General features: G+C 36.5%; 1 protein-coding gene across 1 annotated transcript in view; it reads right to left on the bottom strand.

Annotated features, from left to right (window-relative positions):
* Positions 1 to 16,124, bottom strand: part of FIG4 (FIG4 phosphoinositide 5-phosphatase) — a 66,141-nt gene that overhangs the window by 19,507 nt on the left and 30,510 nt on the right. Inside the window, exons 14-19 of the mRNA XM_072331670.1 lie at positions 15,936 to 16,084; positions 11,575 to 11,741; positions 6,212 to 6,350; positions 3,615 to 3,673; positions 2,920 to 3,067; positions 2,026 to 2,109 (exon numbers count right to left, since the gene is read on the bottom strand). Of these exons, the coding sequence (XP_072187771.1) occupies positions 2,026 to 2,109; positions 2,920 to 3,067; positions 3,615 to 3,673; positions 6,212 to 6,350; positions 11,575 to 11,741; positions 15,936 to 16,084 (746 nt within the window). The remainder of the gene's footprint in view (positions 1 to 2,025; positions 2,110 to 2,919; positions 3,068 to 3,614; positions 3,674 to 6,211; positions 6,351 to 11,574; positions 11,742 to 15,935; positions 16,085 to 16,124) is intronic.

Here is a 16,124-nt window from a genome sequence, read left to right as displayed (position 1 = left end):
TGCCAACACACACACAAAAGAAGGCCGAGATCTAATTTGCAACTTTAACTCCTAGATACTGAGATGGAGATAAATGGTACTTCCTTATGCTTTGAATGAAAAAAAGAGCCAGAGGAGGATCATAATGGATTTGGTTTATTCAGTAGTCTGGATAAGCTTTTATTGAAAAAGATATCTAGCTATGGGTAAATCATTTCCCTTTTTCTAGTCAAGAACCAGTGGCATCATCTCTATACAAAGGCTTCTAGTACAATGGAGGAATCAAACAGGAGGACATGGTACTACAAAACTCTGACCTATTATAAAACAAATGTAATTCTGATACCACAGCCTGATCAGGACAGTTAGGCACATGTCCCACATGCCTGGAAAAACAGAGAATTCCACTGATAAATGCTGTGAATCTACTGATGTCAGAAGTACCATTTTACAAGTATAGTTGTTTGGTACTTAAGAAAAGCAATCATATCACTATGTTATACAGTTCTTAAAATCGTGAAAAGGCCTCTAAAGGTTGTTTTCCTTTTTTTTTTTGTTTGTTTTGTTTTTTCTTTTTTTTGCTTTCACATCCTCTTTAAAAAGTGGTGCATTCTTGCATTTAGTAATAAATTCACTCTCTCACATAATAGGCATCTCTAAGGCAAGGTGTAAGTCTTAAGCCACATTTTACTCCAGTATGCTAGCCAATGCGTGGCAAACCTTATGAGAAATACCCAGGGAGTCTTGGAACATGACTCTGACCCAGCTGACTATCCTACAACAATCCCTCAAAGTCACAGCAGAGAGTTCAAGAAAAAGCTTGAGAAAGATATCAAAGATTAAGACTGTCATGGTGTATCTGGAGGTAATTTAGTGCAAAATACCAATATTAATCCAAAAGAGAAGAATGAAGCTTGACTTCAAAAGCACCCACACTTTCAGAGTTCATTGGAGAAATGAATTGAATAACTATAAAACAGTCTTTCTGTTTATTTCCAGGAAACATTACTAGAATTAAATCAAGCTCTCCTAGTGATAAACCCAGACCACTCAATGTTTATTAACAGTGAGTCCCTCAGGGTCAAAGCATGACAGATGTTATTTATCACAGTCAAATTTTATAGCTTGTAACAGAACGTTAAGTTTTCAGAAGAACTTACTGTATTGTGACGGCACAGGTTTAATCATTACTGATAAAAGGTTTCCTTAATATGAAGTATCTAAGGGAGAATGAAGTGGCTCGGGGATAATCCTCATAGCCCTTATGTGATATTGCAAATCAAACAAAACAATAGAATACATAGAATAACAAAGCAAATTCAGGATTCAAAAGCAGCTACAGGAGACATTCATTTGTCTCAGTAACTGTTTTGGAATTGGTTTATATCAATTTGTATATTTTATATACATGTTTTAATAAGTATTTTTCTGTAGCACTTTCACATTTTTAATCAAACACTAAGAGGAAATTGGCAGTTACTGCTGTTTGAAGATAGTATCTGTATCTTTTAACAAGCCAGATTAAATGAAAATGAATGATAACTTACAGAAGCATCTTAACTTTTTTAATAATACAACAAAACACGTGATGTTTGACAAGTCTCTCAGACATCCAGTTTGACTTTTAAGAGGAGCCAGTGGCTGGACTTCATTATCCCTGTGGTTCTCTTCCAACTTGGGATATTCTATATTTAATATTCTATTTATATAAAATTTATTCAATAATAGACAATAATGGTACCAAGAGATGATCAAGCTTGAACAGCTTCTGTATCTTCATTCTAGAGAAAACTACCTTACAGGTCTCACTTAAATAGAAAAGATTAAGCAAGCCTGAATAAAGAATTCCCAGCATTAAGTACATTAAGTACAAAACTAAAATTAGGTATGATTAGGTACATTTCCACAGTACTCCACCAATGATTATTATTTATTTTTTTTTTTAATTTGCTATTTAGCAGAAAATACACTGCACAAGGTGTTCAATCATTTCATTACAATTTCACTATTATTAAATCAGAAAAAGAATTGTCATTTCGAACTTACCCCAGCACTGATTTTCCAGTTTCATCGGGTTTACGAACAGTAAATGGACTTGGATCAATCCCCACATTCTTAGGCATAAAATCCCTGGCAAAAGAGGAAATAAAATCTCACAGTAAGAAAAGTTCAAAACAAAACCAAAACATTTTCTAGAACAGCCATCCCTTTGAATCTACCTTTGAATTAAAAATCAGGCATGAAAAAAAAAATTCACCATTACAAGTTACATAAATGTAAAACCCCACAAAATTTCAAAGATTCTCAATGGCATCATTTAGCTTTCTGAAACAGCTGCAAATTATGCCACTTGCCAAAGAGGCTAGAGCAATAGCATAATCCCGTACTGAAGAAGCCCTATGACTCACATACGTTGTTTTCAAAACGCTGCCAACACTCAAATTGGGTCAAAAAGCTACGTGAAACATAATCTGTCTGGAAGTCATTAGCTAAAGCGTGATTAAGATTATGCTTAGAATATCTGCCTGATTGCTGCCAACAAAAATTATCAGGCCAGCTCTAAGAATCACATGAACTGAAAAAAGCAGTTGTAAAATTCAAGCAGAACAATTACAAAGCAATTGCTTTGGAGGTGCCTTCCATGACCCACTGAATCCTCAAAGAAAAGCCCATTTCTCAGCCTTCACATGCCTAAACATTAGATGCTGCAGGAAATAATTTAAAATTAATTAAGTGCTACCCTGACAGAAGTTTCGAGCATTGTTGAGCACTACTTTTTTGTTTTAGCATGATTTAACTTCCAGAATTTTGCTAAACTTGAGGCTTAAAAAAGAAAAACTCTAGCATGTTATCTAGGTTTAAGCAAATAAATACACATTTCATTCACAACAGATCAACTTCCAGTTAAGCTTTTATAGTCCCAAAACAACCCAAATATACCGTGTAGAATTGGTCATTGCTAAGCAGAAGGTCTCATCAAAGCTGCTCAATTCGTATGGCCGAAAAAACTCATTATGGATATCAATTTCCTCTTCATACTTGTGGAATTTCTTCACTGTTAATTTGCGTCTGTTTTCAGCACATGTCACTGGGGAAAGGAAAAAATAATCTTCTTTTACAAACCATGACTGCTCTGCAGTTGCCCAATTTCTTAGCCACTCTACTCAACATTTTTCTGCAGCCACAGTCCATCTAGGACAAGAAAATGTGATATAAAAGAGATGCAGAGCACATCTTTAATAAATACATGTTATCAATCACCATAAATCGACGTCTCTTGTTGAAGACAGTTCCTCATAAAATAGCCTCAAAGTAACTCGGAGAAATAAGACATAGTAGCTAATCCTTATCTGCAACAGAAATATTATCACCATCATAGACTATAAATATGTTTTAATAAGAAAGGAAAAAAACAGGAATGAGGTTTCTCCTGACATAAACATACGGAGGTCAGGTTTTAGACACATATTACTTAATTATTCAACTGTAGAATTAGATATCTCTTGCATCCTGCATCCCATTGTTAATCCCATTGTTGAGGAAAGAATACATAGTATTTAAAAAGAGTTACAAAGAATTACTGACTAAAACTTCCTTAAGATACTCTTAAGGCAAGAAGCAAATACAGTTCCTACCTTCATCAAAAGGAAGAGGTAAATGCTTTAGCACACCTGTCGTCCACCAGTAAGTATAGCTGTATGGGAAATGAAGACACGCAATTGATATAGATTTGATCTTGCATCCAATCTAAACATTTGCACATAGCAGCTACCCAGCCATACAGAGTCATGCTGGTAAACAATTCCTTATAAATCAAATGTGAGAGGAAGTAAATAATTATCCTCAGATGGATGCTCTCAATAGACTCCTACGCTATGACTTTGCACCAAGGGCATGAAATATAACCACATGAAGTCCAACCCAGAACTGATCTAAATATATTTCAAGTGCCCTACCTATAGTATTGAAAAATCAAGCTCCTAGAACACACAAAAGGTATCTGGAGGAGAAAAGAAACAACAACAACAAAAGAACAAAACACAAAGCAATGTGGTAAGCACATTTTTTGTTTTAACCTGAGCAAGACAGACTCCATACTCGACCCAATCACTAGTTGTTATTTAGATCCTAAAACTTATGAAAAGAGAAACGAAAGCCATTTATCATAATAAATAAAACTAGAAGATTCTCAAAGCAACGGACTTCTACCCGTAGAAATGCATTTTAATGTGATAGCTGTCCCAAGTATAAGAACTGCATGTTGTTCTAATTAATAGCAAAAAAGTGGGCCTGCAAGCTTATCTGATATTTCTGAAAAAAAAAAAACCCACCCACAACACACAAAACAACAACAAGAATTAACAAAACCAAACCACCAAAGGAAGTGAAAGTAGCATTCATAAAATAAAGCACTGTAAAACCTTCATTCATATTTACATGTTTTCATTTTCCTCAAATACACTTCAAAATTTTCTCTATGCTACTCCAACAGTTACTATTACTCCATTATTTGGGCTTAAAATATATTTACTTATCTCCACCAATTTTATTTCAAATGCATGCATATTCACATTGTTGTGTATATAAGGGCTTTAATTAGAGTATATAGCAGTTATCTCCACCTGCTAACAATGTAGCTATCTGGAGCAGAAACAACATGTGTACTGTGGTGCCCAGAGATTGACTTGTTAGTGGGACTCTGCAAACTGCACTGAACAGGCAGGGCAACACATTCCAGTTCTAGCAACTGTGAATGTCCTGAATTGAAAAGACTGAGTAATGTATGAAAGTCCCATTACTTGATGAAGGTCTACATCAGGCCACACAGGCAAGTTTTCCTTTCCTGCAGACCTATCTGGTCTTGCTGCTTGCACAAATGACAAGTAATATGACTAAAGAGAGCCTCACTTTCCATCTTCACTGTCCTGTCATGTGAATCACAAATAATATAAAAGTAACATGTGAAACTCATGAAATCTTTTCTATCTGATACAAGGGTAAATGCAATATAGGAAAAGTGGAGACTATCCAATAAGCTTTCAATGACAGGAAACATCTTTATTCTCTTTCTATATCCTTGTTTTCATTATGAGATTTCATTATTTCCTTAGCTGCTCCACCCAAAGACTCCATTACACAGACAGGAAGAAGTTATCTGAAGGCCTTGTAATATAATTTAATAAAAACAAACACATTTTTCCCCCCTCATTATCTGCTTATTATACTTGGTTCAGATTAATTCATTGACATACAATAATGCTCAGAACCTGTTATGTGTTTCTCATATCTAAACTAGCACCCAGTTGCATTGCTAATATGAGCTATCATCAGCAGAAGGATTGAAACATAGAAACAGTCGTATCACATGCTGGCTGCCATGTGTATTAATGGAATAAGCAGCCAACCAGGACAGAGTTGGACTTTTCTCTGGACAAAAATCCAAATGCAGATATTCACACCTACCATTTGTGATATGGAACTCACAGAACGAACAGAAATATAAAGCAACGAAATTCATAAAACAGATAATGTAGTAACAAGTCTAGTACTGTCCTTAGTCTTAAAAAGGAAAAACCTTTTTAGACACAGTATTTACAGTCCTTGCTGAAACCATTTCATGTTCCAAAGCAATGCTCTAAAAGTTAATCTATAAGTTTTGTGCTTTTGCTCTATTATTTCTGTATACTACTGCACAACTACAACAGGATGCAAATGAAAATAAATAAATAAATAAATAAATAAATCATTAAAATAGGCCAGGCATGGCTGAAAGGAAAGTAACAAATAACGGGCTTCCTGGTAAACATAACTGCAGTCCAAGGCACTGCATGAGAATATAAAGTTTGTACTGATAAAAACACCAAATACCATACTGACTTAATAAATCTAGCCTTCGAAAAGACACCTATACACAGTTTAATAGAACACAGATAGCTGTACCTCCATAAAACTGGGAAGTATTTCACACTGCAGGATGATTTTGTATTAAATGAGACTTTTCCTTCAGTGCAAGAAAATAATAGGCTAAAGCAAATCCTTCAAAGCAGCGACACATCTGACGCTTTCTGTAATCTCTTGATGAAGGTTATTTTCTTTTGTTGTTGTTTTCTTTTAAGTGCTTGCAAAAGCTTAAATTTCAGTAGTTATTTGGAAAAATAAAAATATAAATGGATAGTTTCAACAAGCTGATTAAATTATTTGGTTAGCAGCATGTAACAGAACATCAAAATACCTTCGCCTGGTCTGTGACAGACTGAGAGTGTTCTTGTGATGCAAATAAAAATCAGTTGGAAGTTCCCAGAGATGAGGCTTTCCTTCCATAGGCTTGAATACTCCAAGGAACAGATTGATAGATTCTTGCCTGTCTGCATCTGTTAGATAAGACATACAGTTAATGACTTGCAGTGCTCAAGCCCATTGAGGCATCTGCTTACTTGTTAGATTTTCTCCTCACACAACAAGCAAGTCGTTCCTAAGACTCCTACAGAGACCTCTGGGCTTTAAATCTAACAAGACTTCATTTGGACCCCGCTTTCTGCCATACTGCAGTGCACGTGTAGCTGGTTCCACCTCTTTCCTTGGCTTTTCTAACAAAGAAGAGACAAAAGCTCTGCCTTGGCAGAAGTAAGTCTCAGCCTCCCCCTTGTTTATACATGTGTATGCACAAAGGATGTGAATGTATTTTTGAATGTGTCAGGGCATGTGGCCTATTCTGATGAATCTACTGGATACCAAAAGTTCAGTTACAGAAGGATCAGGTTGTCTAGAGATGTGGTGGAAGCCCAATCTTTGAAGACATTCAAAGTCAGGCTGGACAGGGCTCTGATCAGGCTGTAGGTGTCCCTGTTCATTGTACGGGAGTTAGACTACATGGCCTATGAAAGTCCTTTCCAAGTCAGAAGATTCCACAATTCTATGAAAGGCAAGTTCATTAAATCAAACAGTAACCAATACAAATGCACAATTTTTCATCAGTACATACAAATTATGAATTCTTTGGGTTTTTTGAACCAAAACATAGTAAAATGATTCAACGCCATTAATATCCTTTTAAAGTTTGAACTTTTTTCCTTGTAGACTGAAATTATCAAAATATGGGTTTCTCTCCCCATATTCTAAGCTTCATCAAACTGCAGAAGGCAAGTGTTAAAATCCAGCAGTTAGGTACCACTGCAGATGAAGCATGACAAAAAAAAAAAAATGTTGCTTGCCTACACCTTTGAAGTTTTTCTTGCTGTTGAACTGCAGATAGAATGAATTATAACAGATATGTGGAAAAGCTTGAGTCAGATGAGGGCTCATGGATGGCAAACTGTGATGAAGATAGCTTTGCAGGCAGATGTGTAGTAGCAGAGGATAGCTCATGCAAAATATACACAGATGTGAAGGAATATGTGGAGAACTGAGCTCTACTTAAGCTCTGATGAAGCAGTGAGTGGAAAGCTCATCTCCATTCTTGTTAACACTTCACTATTTATCAGACACAGAATAGTTCAAGACTAGAAGCACTCTGATGGCATTACTCCATCAGCTCTTCCCATGTTACAGAAACAATATTAGGAGGGGTCAGTGCCCCTTATGCAACACACTACATCAAATGGATAAACTGTGAAATTTCAGTATACCAAGAAGCAGATAAAACAACAGGCAGAATGCACAAAGCAGTGGGATGACAGCAAGGATGAAGTTGGTTCCTGGTCCACCAAAGTTTCAGTTAGTACATCCTTTCTCCTAAAATCACACCATCTCCTCCCTCCACACAATGATGTTTTTACAGGGAATTAGACACATGACCAGAAGTTCCATGTAGAAGTCCATATAGAAATCTGGTGACGAGATTACAGAAGAGTAAGGAACTTGACACGAGCATGTACATATGGAGATCAATATTTGGATGTGATATCTTCTGCATAAATGTCATGGTTTTGCAATGTTGTAATTTTGTTATCAGTATTCCACATTTTAGGGTAACCTGTGACAATAAAGCAGTCACATAAAGGGAAAGAAAGCAAAAATCCTGAGGCTGTATCACCTTCTCTACTTTCTTAAGAAGATCAATTTACAAATGCTAAGTCTTCTGCACACTGATACTCAAAGCATACATCAGTACTTATGTTTTTCAGGACAAATTATTTCTGAAAAGACGTGTCACAGCTTAACTATGAGTATGAGATTTACATAGCAAGGTTTTGGTAGCAGCAGCAGGTCCTAAGCCAGAGCTGCAACCTGTGGAGAAGAACATATGGTGGGGCAGGAGGGCCCTGTGGAGTAGGGAGCCATGTTAGAGCAGTGCTTGAAGAGCTGCAGCCTGTGGGAAACCCATGCAGAATCAGTTAGGGAAGGATGGTGTGTGGCGGAAGGGACCCCACATGGAGCAGGGGCAGAGGAGGAGCAGCAGGTATAACGCATTATGCACAACCCCTGTTCCCCTGTGCTGTTTGGGGGAGCAGGTAGAAGAAAGCAGATAGGGAAAAGACGTTTTTAGTTCGCTTTTAGTTCTCACTGCAAACTGTTGTTACAAATTAGTAGTAAATTGAATTAATCTTCCCAAGGCTGAGTGTGTTTTGCCTATGATGGTAATGGGTGAGCAAAATTCTTGCCTTCATCTCACCTCATCTTACTTTTCTCTACAGAGTGCAGTGCTAAACAAAATCAAGGAAAGCAGCCTATATTGTGCATAAAAATAAGAGGAACCCAAAATGCAAAATAAATTAACAAGAACAAATAGGTTAAAACTGGTAAATGCTAAAAGGCAGAGACAAACATCCTTTGTTCATTTACCATTGTTTCACCAGCCAGGAACAGGAGGTATTCTGAAATTGTTAACTAAATCAGAGCGAAACAGGATAATTCAATTAAAAACTGTGTCACTACTTATATGACAGATGCTAAAATGAAATAAAACAAAACGAAATTTCTTCTGTGAAAAACAGCCTGAATTTAAACCCATACCAACTGAATTAACCAATTAATTATCTGAAATGTTCTATGGCAACAGTTCATTAAAGCATTCTTACCTTTCTTCTTTAGCAAAGAAATGACTTCTGTTAAATGTTACACAGACAAATGATACAAACTCTCTTTTGCTTTTATTGTTTCAGCTGTACTGTTGTGTTTTAAACTCAGTAGAAATACAGGACATTTATCAGAAAATGTCTCTCCACTGTTTCACTTCTCAACTCAATTTCAAAGTAGGTAATAAAATATACCATTAAAAATGTCCTGTACGTAAGTCCTCAGGCAAACACAGTTACATTTGTGAATATGACTCGGGAAGCAGATAGTTAACTGGAAAGGAGATAATCCTTCCACTCCCCACCGTCTTACTTTAAGGTTTGAACAATTTCATGATTTAATTTTGAACAAATATAATGAGAGCTTTTGTCTTTGAAACACTGTCTAGAGAAAAGAGGATATTGAACTTTTCAGATCAATTTTCTTATCTTGATGGAAAATCTCTCATTTCAAAAATAAATATATAAGAACGTGTCAATACGCAGCGGAACACAGACAAAAGAGCAAACAGGTTTTCTCACTTCATTGTTAGCACTGACTGTTATAATTATGTACAAGTAGAAAGACTGAACCGATTTTTCAAAAGGTACTGCAATGTACGTGTATACTAGCACATTGTAAGACCATTTGAGAAAACAGGAACTGAAGGGGCCATTTAATTGAATTAGCCAAAAATAATCTACTGCTCTCAATCTGAGTTTGTAACTGCACTACATGACAAATTACTAAATCATGAGAGATTCAACATAATTGGGACTATAAGATCCCATGACTAAAAGGGTATAGTAATTAAGTTTATTTTCATACAACACTAAAAGGTAGTTTACTATGTCCAGCCCTGTCTGTGGATAAACAGATTATTCTAGATTCCAGAAGCTTATTATGCATGTTGCAAATCCAGCACTGAAGAGCACAATGTCACATTATTTTCTAAGAGGCATAAAGCTAATGTTTTTCTACTTTCTATTTTTTTTCCTATCGCAAGTGAAAGACAAATAGCAGAATACAACAAATCTGAATGCCTGCCTGAGATGGTCATGAAAGAACATCTAGTTCTCAGCTGGATAACATTCTTATTTCTGGTATAACTTACTTGTTCACAGCCAAGGTAATTCCAACAGCTGAACACCCAAACTAAACGGCACCCTATACTTTTTTCAAATGCTAATTTTAAAAACACGCATGCAAAAAAAAAGACAGATTTTTTGCCCAAATTCATAGTATGCTTTCAAGTTACCATAAAAATCAATTGCCCCATATTTTGAGGAGGAAAACTTGATTTTCTATGATTGAGTCACTAACCTGATCTTAAGAACATTTTCAACTCTTCACTTTCTATTACATATGCAACATATTGCAAATTCACAGGTACAAAAAGAAATCTATAGGAAAGCTAAGCCACACATCAAGACCTAGGTTTAAACTACATTTGGTTATTGTTCTTGGAAGCCCAGGCTTTATCTAATGCATTAGTATCTCCAGGCAAATCTCTTAACCATCACATTTCACTTTTTCTCATCTGTTCAACTTAATTAGCAGTGATTATCCTAAGAGCCTTGGGGTCAACAGAGGAATCCATGTTCTTAAAAAGTGTAAATTATCATGGTGTTTTGTTTTTTTTTATGACAAACAAAGCAAGCATGGCTACGTGGTTTCTCTAGGAGACACTGTTAGCAGGCCATGTGTGACCTTGTGCTGAATCTGATACACTGTATGGCTTCAAGTCAACCACTGACATTTTCTGCATCTGCTACTACTCAAAAATAACATTAGTAAGCATTATAAAGAAGTTTCTTACATCAGAAACAAAAGAAGTGCAGGCTCACAAACAGGATAGCCCTCAAAGTTTTGTTTTTATTTTAAAGGACAGATAATGAGAGCAGAATAGCAAATCAGAATCTTCTTCTAAATCTCAGAAACCTCTGCTTTTTGAGATAACATGAAGAATAAAAAGAGTAAACAAGTGTTTTACAACCTATTTATCTCAAAAATAGTTTATCTACTTGGTGGGGCATGTTTTCTCTTAAATTTATTTTTATCATGGATTCAAGAGGTAGTAGTTTCTACCAATGTAAAGCAATTATTTACATGATAGACTGCTTTTTGTTTGAAATCCCCAGAAACATCACATGCAAAACAAAACATCACAGTCAGTTTTAAGAAATACTCAATCTGAAGCTTTCTATTTGTGCTTAGAACTTACATTTGTTAGTTTCCTTTTCTCTGTTGAAGCCGCTCTCTCCAAGACCTTAACAACTCTGTAACAGTTACCTGCTTCTCTAATGAGCTGCCAGTATAACTGCAGTGGCAGATTCAGTGCTACCTGTGTACATTTGCAAGAGTTCTCATATCTGTTAAATAACATTACCAAATAAGGCTGCATGATATAACATGCATTTGTATGGGATACGCCATAAACGCCCCATCAAATCAGAGTATCTATTTGATGCCACCTGATTTTACTGAATTATTTTCAAATTATAGTATGGAGAATCTCTGCTGTAAGATCACAGTAGCGATTATTGAAGTATAACAAGATGTTTTCTAAATTGTAGTTCAAAAGAAAGCATTGAAATGTACCTGAGAAAGCATTACTGTAATATCTGGAGAGTGTTTGCATAATATCTTTGGAATGCTGAGTCCATGGCGCTATCTTCCTATAGGTTTTTACCCTGTGGACAAGCTGAGAACCGCCATATTGCAGAGAAAGCGTATCTCCATGATCTTCGTATAATTCTTCAAACAATCTGAAGAGAAAGAAAAACATGACATTTGTCAACCTGCTGAAAAGAGCTTTTCAGAAAGAAAGAAGAATAACATTCAGAATTGCATTTAGAAGTCAAAGCACACCAGAACATTTTAGATTCCTTCATACATACAATTGCTTCACTGCATGACAAGCAATACATTTTCTTCTCCTAAGTATTTCTTCCAGTTTATAAAAGAAGTATTTCATTAAAACATGTTATTAATAACTAGTTAACACTGAATTTCAAAGCTATGTCTTTATTCAGATATGTATGTGAGAACTATATTCAGTTTTAATAAGCGGATTAGATAAGTATTCTAAGACTTTCACCAATTCATAACACATCAGAATGCATTCACTCCACAGAAAATGCACTTCTGTAGAGTCAGAAAGGAGATTAACATATCACATTAGACCACAGAGAGTAAACAAACAGCACAGCATCATAAACTAAGGCATTTTAAATATGCTAAATGGGACAGAATGTGCCACTATCTCAAGGCTTTGCTTTCTATTAAGTTCAATGAGAATTAAGTCCATGTAACTTTCCAAAATCTACCTAACTATAATGGCTCAAAGGTATAAAAAGAAAGAACGTGACTGTGAGAAATGTGAAGGGTAGTCAGTTACAATGTGCTGGAGCTGAAAAAGTGTGTGGTAAGAGGGTAGAAAGAGTCAGCTGCTAAGATGAACAAGACCTGCCTAAAAGCAACGCTGTTCTCAAGAACCAAGACTTCAAATTGAGAGCTGTCCAAGTAACAAAAAAAAAACAACCATCAGAAAGCAGTCCTAGCATAACCAAAACAAATCATCTCAGAAAGTAAGGCCAGAAAACAAGGTTATCCTAAGGAGGTGGCACCCAGTCTATGATAACAGATTCTCAGAAGCCAGCACTAAGGCCCCACCTGAGCAAGACAACAAGTATGACATGTAGCTAGAGGTTGAAACTGTAGTCAAAAAGAAAAAACACACAGCCTCCACCACCACTCTACTCCTTAACTTGTAGAAACTTATTTCATGTCAATATGCAGACACAGTAACTCAGGCATATGCACGTGACTTACCATTATACCTGAAAACGAAGAAGCCATTCTGGAGTGGAGGAGAGGGCAGGGGAAATACAAACAAACAACATACCAACAAAAGCATACCCTTAAGAAAGTTCCCAATAAAGGAGTAACACTGCACAAACAACCTAAGAACCATCTGACTGAAGTCTTCCTCAAGATATTCTTCTGGATGAAGAATACTTATTTAAGCAGCAAAACAATTTCCAAAAAGCAAAACAACTGTCCAGCAAATCTTCTGTCCAAGGCCAAGTACAAAAAAGATCTACCTAACAAAACAAAAAACAAACAAACAAACAAACAAAATAATCACAAACACATGCCCTCCAACAGCTGTTCACAGCTCACGATCTCATGCGTAAGAACTGCCTGCTTGTTTCTTTGGTTTTGGTATATTAGTTTCTTTCCAAACAAGGAGAAAGGCAGAAAACCCTGGTCAACTAAAAGCTAAAAATCCCCACGTGTTCAAGGCAACAACTGGCAGGAGAAAGGACGACACCTCTCAGAAATTTCCCAGTCAGCCACGGGAGACTTAAGAACTGAGTTGCAATGACCTTGCAATAAAGGTTCACAGGAAGCTGACAACCTGAAATTCATTGAGGATGTTGATCCACTTGACTTGGAAATAACTTGTAGAATTAAATTAACCTTCCGTAGCCTCAAACTATTAAGCCTGCAAATAGACAAAGACTAGTCTTCTGTGGGGAGAAAGGTAGTTAAGTATATACAATCAAATAAGCAGCAAATGTACAAATGGTCTAGGAAACCTCTTAGATGGGACAACAACTACATTAAAGGGATTGTAAAGAAAAAGAAATGCTTACAGAAATGGTCCCACTCAATTAAATCATTAAGAAGAAAAATCCTATTAGATATAATTAGACTGTTCAAGATACATGGGCTTTTTTTCATCCTTCAGACTAACCCAAATAAGATGCTAACTTCAGAAATAAAGCTCAACAGAGATTCAGGATTGCAGACTGTGACACCATATGAAAAAATCAGAATTAGTATGGTGGACACTCAAAACTGCAATGAAAACAATAGGTAACAGTTTTCTAGACACACTAGCTTGATTCAGGATGACAGTGTGCTTAATATTAGTCTCTATGGTCAGTCAGAAGAGTGTAAATGAAGAGGGAGAGTATTCAGCAAGCAGATACTTGTTATGGGAAAAATAATGCAGTACATCAAAGTGAAAGACTGCACAATGGAGATGCATCATAGCACACATTTCTCTTCAAAATTTATTGGATTATGAATGCAATTTTGTAGTATTTCTGAACACAGTAATTCAGAAAAAAAGACTTCACATATGATATGTTTCAGAGGGGTATACATAGGTGATACTATGAGATATGTAATAACTAGTAGCTACATTTCAGACAGATAATGAAAAACATGATATCAGGAAAATAAGAGGAATCACCTATTAAAATCTTACTAATTATAGTAAGAGATGGAAATTTTGGTGGTTGGATAGAGGAGAGGGAGCAAGTAGGAGAGAAGTTAGACAGAAAACATGAGACAATTGGAATAGGAAGCAACAGATGAAATTTTGGATCCCAAAATAGCGGTGGAAAGGGTAATAAAGCCTAAGGAATGCCTGAGCTGATGAAGTAAGTAGTTGCTGTAGAGAACAACATACAGAGTGGGTATAAGAGATCTGTCCACCTCCTGATCCCCTCTGGTTAGAACCCAACAGATCCAACTGCCAAGTCCCTTGGGGGTTGCACATCAACTGGTAATTGCAGCAGCAGTTGCTTCCCAGAGGTAAAGATGCAGCAACCAACAGCTAGGACACAGAGGACAAGTGTTGTGAGCACAATGTGGAAGCCACCTGGCCTGTGAAAACACCCCAGCCATCAGACAGCAGCCAACAGCCACCACTTGCACAGTGAGCCACCACTTGCACAGTGAGCCACCATGCTGTGGCACTAACCTGTTCCTGGTACCAAACAAGTGCTGGAAGCTAACTGATGATTAAGGACAAAAGATGAAGGTACATCTTGAGTAAGGTGAAAGGAAGAGACTGAGAGAAATGTATCACCCAAGACTTGATCTTTTGAAACACAAGTTAATTCTCCACATTCCAAACCTAACAAACCATTAGGCAATGACAGCAACGAAGCCATAAGTTTCACTGCCACGACTGTGGATGTGTCATGAGGGTGAATAGTGACAGGACAAGGGGGAATGGTTTTAAACTAAGACAGGGAAGATTTAGGCTCAGCATCAGGAGGAAGTTTTTCACACAGAGGGCAGTGATACACTGGAACAGGTTGACCAAGGAGGCTGTGGATGCCCCATCCCTGAAGGCATTCAAGGTCAGGCTGGATGCAGCTCTGGGCAGCCTGGTCTGGTGGTTGGTGACCCTGAACACAGCAGGGAGTTGAAACTGGATAATCACTGTGGTCCTTTTCAACCCAGGTCATTCTATGATCCCATGACTACAGTATAAGGAATTAAAACGCATCACTTCATGGATTGTTACATCAGTTTCTCATGTAGCTTAGTTCCCTCCCACTCCCAGAGCATTTCAATTAGATGCTGATTTTTTAATTTATTTTTCAATACTCTGAGTATGCTCAAAAAGTATCATTGCTACCCAATTGGAGACAACAGCTTTGCTGAAAACTCCACTCTTCAATAAAGCAAAAAGCATAAAATTTATCAACAGAAATGTAGGAAATATCCAAGTAAGATGCACTTCTACAAAAACATCAATGCATAAAAGCACATACCTATTTCAGTTTATATTCTTGATTTACACTTTGCATCAAGGAAATGAAAGAAGTGCTATTTTTATGTTACATTTATTTAAGAGGGAAACTCTTCAGTCCATGTTTAGTTTTATAAAGAGAGTGAAGCCAAGCAGTTATTTTATAAGAAGCCAAACTAACATTCTTTTCCAGAATTGAGAACTTTCACTGTGACTTGATTTTCTCAAAATATCTAAAGTATGAATTTTTAGACTTAGCTGAATTACTACAAAATCATGCCAATAGAAAAAGAAATGCACTTTTCCATTATACAAGTAATACTTCACCCAAGACTCTTTACATAAGATCAAACAAACAACAACAACAAAAAAACCCACAACACACTTAATTAACATATCTTACCGTACAGCATCTGTATCAAACTGTAAATTGGGCTTATCGATCAGTCCCAGTGAATAAAGTTGGTATGCCAAAGCACATTTTCCCACCATAAACTGGGCTGTGTTAGTGCGATCTAAACAGTCCACACAATTGGTTCGGAGAACTCCAGTCTGGTAAAGCAATTCAAATAAGAGATATTATTATTATTAT

Source organism: Excalfactoria chinensis, chromosome 3 (genome assembly GCF_039878825.1).
Source record: "Excalfactoria chinensis isolate bCotChi1 chromosome 3, bCotChi1.hap2, whole genome shotgun sequence".
Lineage (NCBI taxonomy): Eukaryota > Metazoa > Chordata > Aves > Galliformes > Phasianidae > Excalfactoria > Excalfactoria chinensis.
Note: the sequence above shows the minus strand (reverse complement) of the source record. Positions and strands in the feature narration are given on the sequence as shown.